Source organism: Sciurus vulgaris (assembly GCF_902686455.1).
Source record: "Sciurus vulgaris genome assembly, chromosome: 4".
Classification (NCBI taxonomy): Eukaryota; Metazoa; Chordata; class Mammalia; order Rodentia; family Sciuridae; genus Sciurus; species Sciurus vulgaris.
In genome coordinates, this window is record NC_136464.1 from 91,349,312 (window position 1) to 91,360,917 (window position 11,606).

General features: G+C 37.5%; 1 protein-coding gene across 1 annotated transcript; it reads left to right on the forward strand.

Moving 5' to 3' along the window:
• The first annotated feature begins 18 nt into the window (after nt 1-18).
• LOC306659357 (roquin-2-like) lies at nt 19-7,805 on the forward strand. The gene is given in 4 exon segments (XM_079136805.1): nt 19-548; nt 550-1,393; nt 1,397-2,914; nt 2,916-7,805. Coding segments are annotated over 4 exon segments (3,519 nt in total). The 5' UTR covers nt 19-156; the 3' UTR covers nt 3,681-7,805.
• The last annotated feature ends 3,801 nt before the right edge of the window (nt 7,806-11,606 follow it).

The window sequence follows — 11,606 nt, forward strand, 5'->3', positions numbered from 1 at the left end:
TGGCGAGAGGAGGCGCCTCTGTCGCCGAGCCGCGGCCGTCGCGGGGCTCCCGGGAGCGGCCCTTAGCGACCCCGCCCGGGCCCCCTCAGCTTACAAAACACTACACAGCAAAATAATGATCTGCTAGACTGCTAACCCGAGCATCCAGCTTCCACAATGCCTGTGCAGGCAGCTGAATGGACAGAATTTCTGTCCTGTCCAATCTGCTATAATGAATTTGATGAGAATGTGCACAAACCCATCAGTTTAGGTTGTTCACACACTGTTTGCAAGACCTGCTTGAATAAACTTCACCGAAAAGCTTGTCCTTTTGACCAAACTGCCATCAACACAGACATTGATGTACTTCCTGTCAACTTCGCACTTCTCCAATTAGTTGGAGCCCAGGTACCAGATCATCAGTCAATAAAGTTAAGTAATCTAGGTGAGAATAAACACTATGAGGTTGCAAAGAAATGTGTTGAGGATTTGGCACTCTACTTAAAACCACTAAGTGGAGGAAAATGTGTAGCTAGTTTGAACCAGAGTGCACTGAGCCGTCCAATGCAAAGAAGGTCGTGTCAGAGTCATGCGAGCAGCCCGTTCACTTGGAGAAAGAACTGTAACAGAACTGATATTACAGCACCAGAATCCTCAGCAATTGTCTGCCAATTTGTGGGCCACTGTCAGGGCTCGAGGATGCCAGTTCCTAGGGCCAGCTATGCAAGAAGAGGCCTTGAAGCTAGTGTTGCTGGCATTAGAAGATGGTTCTGCTCTCTCAAGGAAAGTTCTGGTACTTTTTGTTGTGCAAAGACTAGAACCAAGATTTCCTCAGGCATCAAAAACAAGTATTGGTCATGTTGTGCAACTACTGTATCGAGCTTCTTGTTTTAAGGTTACTAAAAGAGATGAAGATTCTTCCCTGATGCAGCTAAAGGAGGAATTCCGTAGTTATGAGGCACTACGCAGAGAACATGATGCCCAAATTGTTCATATTGCTATGGAAGCAGGACTCCGTATTTCACCTGAGCAGTGGTCCTCACTTTTATATGGTGACTTGGCTCATAAACCACACATGCAATCTATCATTGACAAGCTGCAGTCCCCAGAATCATTTGCAAAGAGTGTCCAGGAATTGACAATTGTTTTGCAACGAACGAGCGACCCAGCTAACTTGAATAGACTGAGGCCTCATTTAGAGCTTCTTGCGAACATAGACCCTAATCCAGATGCTGTTTCACCTACTTGGGAGCAGCTAGAAAATGCAATGGTAGCTGTTAAAACAGTGGTTCATGGCCTTGTGGACTTCATACAAAATTACAGCAGAAAAGGCCATGAGACACCTCAACCTCAGCCGAACAGCAAATACAAGACTAGCATGTGCCGAGATTTGCGACAGCAAGGGGGGTGTCCATGAGGAACAAATTGTACGTTTGCCCATTCTCAGGAAGAGCTTGAAAAGTATCGATTAAGGAACAAAAAGATCAATGCGACTGTAAGAATGTTTCCTCTTCTAAATAAAGTTGGTGTAAACAACACTGTCACAACCACAGCCGGAAATGTCATTTCTGTCATAGGAAGTACTGAAACAACCGGGAAAATTGTTCCAAGTACAAATGGAATATCAAATGCAGAAAACAGTGTTTCCCAGCTAATCCCACGTAGTACTGACAGTACTTTAAGAGCTCTGGAGTCTGTGAAGAAAGTGGGGAAGGTTGGCACTAATGGTCAGAATGTTGCTGGGCCCTCTGCAGAGTCTGTAACTAAAAATAAAATTGGTTCTCCACCCAAGACTCCTGTAAGTAACATAACTGCTACCTCAGCTGGGCCCTCTAATGTTGGAGCAGAACTGAATTCTGTGCCTCCAAAATCCAGCCCATTTCTCACTAGGGTACCAGTATACCCTCAGCATTCTGAAAACATTCAGTATTTTCAAGATCCAAGGACTCAGATACCCTTTGAAGTCCCACAGTACCCACAAACAGGATACTACCCACCACCGCCAATGGTACCAGCTGGTGTGGCTCCCTGTGTTCCTCGCTTTGTGAGACCCAATAATGTTCCAGAGTCCTCCCTCCCACCTGCTTCCATGCCATATGCCGATCATTACAGTACATTTTCCCCTCGAGATCGAATGAATTCTTCTCCTTACCAACCTCCTCCTCCGCAGCAGTATGGACCAGTTCCTCCAGTACCTTCTGGAATGTATGCTCCTGTGTACAACAGTAGGTGCATCTGGCGTCCACCCATGTACCAACGAGATGACATTATTAGAAGCAATTCTTTACCTCCAATGGATGTGATGCACTCATCTGTCTATCAGACATCTTTGCGGGAAAGATATAACTCATTAGATGGATATTATTCAGTGGCTTGTCAGCCACCAAGTGAGCCAAGGACAACGGTGCCTTTACCAAGGGAACCTTGTGGTCATTTGAAGACCAGTTGTGAGGAGCAGATACGAAGAAAGCCAGATCAGTGGGCACAGTACCACACTCAGAAAGCACCTGTGTCTTCAACTCTTCCTGTGGCAACACAGTCACCAACACCACCTTCTCCTCTATTCAGTGCAGACTTCCGCACCGATTTCCCTGAGCCTGTGAGTGGTACAAAATTTGAAGATCATCTTTCCCATTATTCTCCCTGGTCTTGTGGTACCATAGGCTCCTGTATAAATGCCATCGATTCAGAGCTGAAAGATGTAATTGCTAATTCAAATGCTGTGTTAATGGACCTGGACAGTGGAGATGTTAAGAGAAGAGTGCATTTATTTGAAACTCAGAGAAGGACAAAAGAAGAAGATCCAATAATTCCCTTTAGTGTTGGACCTATTATCTCAAAATGGGGTGCAATTTCCCGATCTTCCCGCACAGGTTACCATACTACAGATCCTGTCCAGGCTACTGCTTCCCAAGGAAGTGCAACTAAGCCCATTAAGTGTGTCAGATTATGTCCCTTATGTCAATGCCGTGGATTCAAGGTGGAGTTCATATGGCAATGAGGCCACATCATCAGCACACTATATTGAACGGGATAGATTCATTGTTACTGATTTATCTGGTCATAGAAAGCATTCCAGTACTGGAGACCTTTTGAGCATTGAACTTCAGCAGGCCAAGAGTAACTCATTACTTCTTCAGAGGGAGGCTAATGCTCTAGCCATGCAACAGAAATGGAATTCCCTGGATGAAGGCCGTCACCTTACCTTAAATCTTCTAAGCAAGGAGATTGAACTGAGAAATGGAGAGAGTGATTATACTGAAGATGCAGCAGATACTAAGCTTGATAGAGATATTGAGTTAGAGCTTTCAGCACTTGATACTGATGAACCTGATGGACAAAGTGAACAAATTGAAGAAATCCTGGACATGCAACTTGGTATCAGTTCTCAAAATGATCAGTTGCTGAATGGAACTACAGTGGAAAATGGGCATCCAGTCCAACAGCACCAGAAGGAGCCACTAAAGCAGAAGAGACAGAGTTTAGGTGAAGATCATGTGATTCTGGAGGAGCAAAAAACAATTCTGCCGGTAACTTCTTGCTTTAACCAGCCACTTCCAGTGTCTATTAGCAATGCAAGTTGCCTCCCCATCACCACATCTGTCAGTGTTGGCAACCTCATTCTGAAAACTCATGTTATGTCCGAAGATAAAAATGACTTTTTAAAACCTGTTGCAAATGGGAAGATGGTTAACAGCTGAAAGGAGGTTCATCTTTCAAATTTGTGACCACACCATGGAAGCATTTACACTGGCTTTATATATATATATATATATATATATATTATGTAATGTATATTTTTTTTTAAAAAAAGATATTACTGGGGGCATCCATTTCCTGTGGACTCTTTGATACTTCAAGCCCTCTTGCATTATTAGCATTATGAAAAAAAAAAAAAAGAAAATTTACTTTACTAGGGTAATATGTTCACTTTCCAGAAGTGATTGGAATTTGGACAACATTTAACTTAAGCTTCAAGCAGCTTATTATGAGTTTGTAGCAATTCGGTGCAGTAACTGAGCCATTTCCTATTTTAAATGGCTTCTATAGAAAATTAACAACTCAGTTATTAAACTAGCAGGATCCTACAATGATACATCTAGTGAAAGTAGACTTAATTAACTTATTTATTTCTATTTTATGTTTCACTGAGAGAAATTTCCATCTCATTCCAGCTGCTTTATTTATCTTTTTCATGGGACTTTGCATGAATTTTTTTTTCCTTTTTTTTTTTTCCCCTTTTTTTAATTTTGAAGAGTGGAGTTAGACGTTCTTACCATAGAATTTTACAGGGTTATATACTAGCTTTCTTTACTGCATTATATGTAGGAGTGTGGTGCAGTGCTTTTATCTGTAGCATTTAATTTTTTTTTGATTTTCCATTTTTCAAGAATAGTTTCTGCTTTATTAATATTTACACACAGGCTACTTGTTGAAGTAATTAATTAAAAATATAACCAAGTGCCTAAGTCTTTCAGCTGATGTACTAGATATTAAATTCTCCTAAGTTATGCAGAATCATTTTTACAATTTTGATAAATTATGCACTAATGTAATGGCAGTTTTTTAAAATGCAGATTTAAGCCTGTACATTATTGAATCTGATGACTTGGCAAAAGAATCAGGTGCTTTCAGCTTTCTTGAGAAAACCCTGTATGTAGTGTTTGCACTGACTAACAAGATGGTATTGCTGGGTTTAATTTAAAATAATTAATTTGGATGTTCATTGCATTATCTTGGTTAAATATTGGTTATTGTTACTTTATGTTGGGGTTTCAATTTTCCTTGTTTTCTGTTAGGTTGATAAGACTATGAACCATGTAATAGTAGAACAATGGCTAACATTTACTCATACTTAAAAACATGAATAATATCTGCCCTGCCATAATGTGACTGAAATTGTTTTGACTTGGCATCTGAAAGTATGCAGTATGTTCAACCAGCCGTGCCTCAGATTTGTGGGAGGTATTTTATTGAAACCTAAATTTCAGTCAACATTTGAAAACAAAAGCTGGGCATTCCTTCCTGGTGATCTTGCCTATAGTTTGTCTTTTTGTTTTTCCTCCATTTCTTTAAGATTAGTTTGACTTTTATTATTATTATTTTTTTAATTAACTTCTGTGAAGTTGTTTACTCTGAAAATTGTACTGGAATATTTTAAGCCAAGCTGATCTTTCACCAGGTGTACTGTATGTAAGGGCTTTTCCTGCTAGCAAGATGCTTAAACAGGATCATGTTATTGGTCGTCTGAGCTATTTAGTTATTTTACAAAACCACAGCATTGTATCAGATAAGATTTTGATAAAAGTTTTGTGCACATTTCCAGGAGCGGGAGGGTTGACATTTCCCTGAAATTTCTTGATCAGAATGAGTAAATACTGGTGTTTGATACCTGTCTTAATGAACATGCTCATAAAGTGACTGATAAGTTGTAAATATACCTGAGAAACAAAGGGGTAGTTTTGATATTCTGGTGTCAGTATGGAAGATCTTACACATTTATTTAATACTCAAATGTATGAAGATGTTTGTAGCATAACAGCACAGTAGCCTTGACTTAATTTCCTTTCTTTAGTACTGTACCTTTTTGCCATGGCCAGTGCTCCCCATCCCTACAAAGACATTTTATTTATTTCACTCTGTAATCTGAAATGAATAGGAACAAGAGTTTTAAACCATGTTACATTAACTTATTTCTGACATTATAAATTAGCCTAGGATATTACAGGAACATGATTGTTATATAATTTATATCAGAACCTTTCTATAAATATGTGCTTATTACATTTTAAATGCTCCCAATGTACTTTATTTGCTGTTTGTAATTCCAAAAAGGATATGCAAACCAGTCTGTCTATTTCATGGATATTTAATAGTGAGATCTTCCATGTTGAAGGTAATGTATTTTTTTTTAAGATTTTAAAATTGCTATTTTGTTACAAAATAGAGACCTATTAACAGTTCAAGAGCTCCTTATGTGCCCTCAGGGAAAGAACCCTCTGTGCAACAGAACTACACAAAACATCTTCAGCACGTTCTGAGGGTGAATATATACTACATAAATTGATCTTGTGTATTTAACCTTATCTTTTTAATTTTAAAATTGAAATTTAAAAACTTGGTTGTGCTCTGCTGGAGGGTGTTGGGATAAACTGCTTAGGTGTTTGCCTACTTGTCCAGTAAATTACATTTGCATCAGTGTATGTATATACCTGCCACCTTACTGGTATGTCTCAGAACATTTATATTAAAATAATGCTTGTCTTGCAGCAGGTGATCCCATAAAACATAACTCCCTATTCTTAAAATGTTACTCTCTCACTAACAACATAGGAATTGTTTCTGTGTTGTGATTATTCTGCATTGCATCTTTCTGTATGGTGGCCACCTTTTGCCTGTCATGGTGGATTTTAATGTGAGTAAAGCCATTGGTTCTCTACCACTTTAGAAGAAAACAGCGCATCTGATCTTTCTTCAAAATGGTATCTACTGATGTCATAGAGGAAAATAGTACAATCAGACCTAGAATGTGACTTTAACATTGAGGACCAGGGTCATTTGACCCTTTTACCAACATGTTGTAATGTATCCGTATTTGGAATCAAAGACTACAGCGCAACAGGAGAGGAAATTTGTAATGCTGGTAACTAAACTGTTGCCATTCAGGAAAAAGCAGTCTGAGGTCTGGAAATCAGGAAATTGGTGGTTTCTTTCTTTTTTGTGATTTTCCTTTTTGAATTTTTAAGTCTCATTCCAAAATCCATGTGCCTCATTTAGATGCCATGGATGTAGTATCAGTAATTTTTTTTTTTTTTGTGGTCTCATTTCATTTTATGAATTCTGAGAAAGTTATATATGTATTTCTTCCCAGTTGGTACCCAAACAAATCAGATTCCCTTGCCTTTGCTGCAGTGACTTACTTTCAATGCCATGTGATGAGCCAGTGTCATATGTAAAGTTGTACATTGTAATTTTCAAGAGAAGGTAGTTCATTAGACCAGTGACACTGATTTTCCCCCTCTGTTGGCCTTTAATAAGAGAATAGAAAATGAAACCTCACATACTAAAACTGAAATTGTCACCAAGATTTCAAATCGGTGTTAAGTATATAAATTACATTCCAATTTTACCTACTGCCTTGAGAAAATTATAAAAATGCACAGCAGTTCATAGGAATTTTAAATTGGATCATTTAAATGTTTGAAAAAAATATTCTAAAAACCATCTACCTTGCTTTTGCATTTGGATGTTAAAGCCCATGTTGTCTTCTTAGCAGGGGTGGAATTGTAACAGATTCAGTAAGTGATTTAAATTTTGAATCTGAATATTTCTTCCCTAGCTTCTTTGAGTCATTTTCTGAGCAGGCTGTCACCAGTATTGGTAACTGATCATTAAAGGGAAAAGTTGGATTGCAACTGTGTATTAGTTTCCTGGAAGAACTTCCTTTGTGTTTTAGTGAATGAAGAATGTTGATGGAATCACTTACTGTAACTCCTACATAAGGACCCCTTCTGCAAGCAGAACACAAATGAACATGCTCATGGAGTATTCCATTTTCTGGATAAATAAGTTTGCTAGTAACTCCTTTATACTAGCAGTTTCTTTGTATCCCTTTGCTGGCAAGGGAATATAAGGAGTCGAGACCACAGATTAGAACACCCCACATTTGAGATGAGACATATGTTTACTCCAAGAGCAGTTATTCCCCCAAGTCCGAAACTAGCAGTGTGAGTGTATGTGTGTGTGTGTGTGTGTGTGTGTGGTGTTTGGGTTTTTTTCTTTTCTTTTGTTTTGTTTTGTTTTTAACATAAAATTTTAAAAATATCCCCAAACCAGTGGAAAACAGACACTGGCTGCACTTAGTACTGCCAAAAGCCAAGGTCATTTGCACATATTCCATCAACCTGTCAAGAATTAGGCCTCATTTTATAACCCAAGGCATGGAAGTGCATGCATTCTCTTAGCTGGGCAAACAATTATACTGTAGTTGTGATACAACACATGTGGCTTTTATTTGTACTGCACATATCCACTGTACAGCCACTTGGGAGTATCGTGGTTATCTTGCAGCAACTGCTGTCTGCATTTATAGTGTTTATTGCATATTCTTTTCCCTGGAAGTGAAAGAGAAATGTTTTTCTTGTTGCATTGATTACACTTTATAAATTTGCTTAGCCGGAAAGTTTGGGAAAAGAGGTCTGTTTGTCAATTGTACAACCGATTGTGAAGCTCTAGTGTGAATATATTTACGTCTGTATTAGACATTTTCTTTGCAAATCTATTGTTCAATTGAAATGTAAATGAAATTAAAGATGGTGTACACCCATCATGTAAAAAGCAGACACCATCTCTAAGATGGATTTAATGCTCATTTTTAAGGCATATACTCAGCTTCTATTTAAAACTATAATTTAAAATAATTCTGTACAATGAAATGGGGAATATATATGGGAATAAATTCTATTCCACTTATTTCAATTTGAATTTCCAAATTGTAATATTTCCCTTTGTGCTATAGGAATAGGATTAAATGGGGGAAGGCTAGGATTTATAAGGCCTGTATATGGGGGGAGGACAGAGATGGAACAATGAGGGTTGTGATGATAGTGAATAGCAAAGAGTGAATTCTGTGTGTTTTGCTGTAGCACTGAAGTGAAGAGATAATTAGCTTTGGCTGTTCACAAAATAGAGCATCATGATTTCAGTGTTTGAGAGAAATTTGATGCAAAAGTTTGCAGTATTTGACATGTATTTGCATGCACAAAATAAAATTATTTGTCCACCTTAAAAAAAAAGAAGGGCAAACACATTTCTCTGACCTCTGAAACTACAGAGTACAATTGCCTAATGTTGGTGGCACTATTTCATGATAGAAAAGGTTTAGGATAGGTATAGAACAACATCTGTCTAAGACTGATGAAATTTGAAAAAATTACCTGGTCTTGATCTTCAGCCAATACCAGCACTCCTTTCCTTGATTTCTTACTGTGTGCCAATCACTGTCATGTTTTATATTTTATTATTGAAATATCGTATTTGATATCTTTATCGAGGCATATTATGGTAATTAAATGCATGTATGTGATGGGTAAATGTTGAATCAGGGTAATAAGAATTTCTATCTTCTCCATCAACCTTATGTGTTGGAAATTTAATACTCACTTTGAAGTGTATGATACACTGTTTTGATCAGCAGTTCCCTACTACATTACTGAAGTCCAGAACAAATTCCTCCTCTCTATTTTATTCCCTTGTTGATCTCCTTTCTACCTAGCTATTCCCTGCCCTTCCCACTCTTTAGTGGTCAATATTCCCCTTCATTATATGAAAGTGACCATTTAATGAATACAAATGTGTGAGAACACTTAGGGTATGTCATTCTTTGTCTGACTTATTTCACTTAACATAATGATCTCTGGTAGCATACATATTTAGCCCACATTTTAATTGGTTTGTTATTGTTTTTTGGCTTTGAAGTTTCTTGTATATATGGGATATTAATCCCTTATCAGATGAATAGTATGCAACTACTTTCTCCCATTTTGTAGGTCATCTGTTCGCCCTGTTGATTATTTTCTCTGCTGCATAGATGTTTCTTAGTTTGATGTAGTTCCACTTGTCAATGTTTTCTTTTGTTGCTTGTGAGTTTGGGATCTTCACTGCTCATACAATGACTTGAAGTGTTTCCCCTATGGCTTCTTTTAGTAATTTCATATTATGCCGGCAATTTTGAGTTGATTTTTGTGCATAGTAAAAAGGGACTGAGATTCATTATTTTGCATATGTATCCAATTTTGCTAGCACCACTTATTGATGAGAGTATCCTTTCCCCACTGTATCCTCCTTGCACTTCTGTCAAAAACTCAGCTTTATGTACATGGGTTAATTTATGGACACCTTATTTTGTTTTATTGGACTATGTGTTATGGTTTGGTTGTGATGTGCCCCCCAGAAGCTCACATGTGGACAATACAAGAAGGTTTGGAGGAGAAATGATTGGGTTGCAGCCTTAATCTAATCAGTAAATTGATCCCTGATGGTATTAAGTGAGTGGTAACTGGAGACAGGTGGAGTGTGTCTAGAGGAAGTGGTTCATTGGGGCATGGTTAAGGGGTATATATTTTGTATCTGGAGAGTGGATTCTCTCTCTATGCTCCCTGATCACCACATAAGCTGTTTCCCTCTGCTCCACTCTTCTGCCATGATATCCTGCCTCATCTCAGCCCTGAGGAATGGAGTCTGCTGTCTACAGAATGTGACCTCTGAAATTGTGAGCCCCTAATAAACTTTTCCTCCTTTAAAATTGTTCTGGTCAGATTAGTCACAGCAACGAAAAAGCTGACTACAATTCTATGTGTCTGTTTTTATGCTGGAATCACACGGTTTTTGTCACTATACCTTGGTGAGCTTTTTAGTATGTTTTGAACTCAGGTATCATGATGCATCCAGTTTTGTGTGTTGTTTTGCTTCTTTATTTGTACTAGTTTTTTTTTTTTTTTTCTTTTTCTGAGTTTTTCTGAGTATTGCTTTGACTATTCTGGATCATTTTGGGTTCCATATGAATTTTAGAATTTTTTAAAATCTATTTCAGTGAAGAAAGTCTTTGGCATTTTCATGGTCATTGCACTGAATGTGTAGATCACTTTAGGTAATATGATAATTTTAACAAATTAATTCTTCCAATTTATGAACAAGAAATACCTTTCCATATTTGGTGTCCTTTAAAATGTCTTTTGTCAGTTTTTTAATAGTTATTCATTGTAGAGGTTTTTTATTTCCTTTGTTAAATTTATTCCTAAATATTTTATAATTGTTCTGAATAGAATTGGCCTTTTTTTTTTTTTTGAACCAGGAATTAAACCCAGAGGCACTTGTCCAATGAGCCACATCCCCAGTCCTTTTTTTTGGATTTTATTTAGGGACAGGGTCTCACTGAATTGCTAAGAGCCTCCCTAAGCTGCTGAGGCTTGCTTTGAACTTACAATCCTCCTGCCTCAGCCTTCCAAACCCCTGGGATTACAGTAGTGTGCCAGTGTACCTGGCTCAGGATTAATTTCTTAATATCTTTTTTGGCAAGTCAATTATAATAAAAATATTTCTATTTCTCATATGTTGACTTTGTATCCTATAACTTTTCTGATTTGTTTATAAGTTCAAACACCTTTTTGAAGCAGTACATAGATGTTTATGTGTGAAATCATGTCACCTGGAAGCATGGATAATTTTCTACCTTCTGATTGATTCCCTTTATTTTCTTAGCTAATTTTTCTTGATAAAATTTCCAGTAATATGTGGAAAACTGTTTTTCCACAATCTTAGACAGAAAAATGTTTCCAGTTTTTCCCCATTCTGTATGATATTAGCTGTCAGGTTTTCTGACATAGCCTTTAGTATTTTGAGTTAAGTTTCATCCATACATAATTTGCTGAAAGTTTATCATGAAGGCATGCTGAATTTTACTGAATGTTTGTTTTTCACATCTACCAAGATGATCATATGATTTTTGTTCTTCATTCTGTTGGAAATCATTGTGTTCCATGATTTGCATACTTTGACCATTCTTGCTTCTCTGGTATGAATCCAACTTGATTTTTGTGCATGATTGTGCTGACATGTTGTTAAATTTG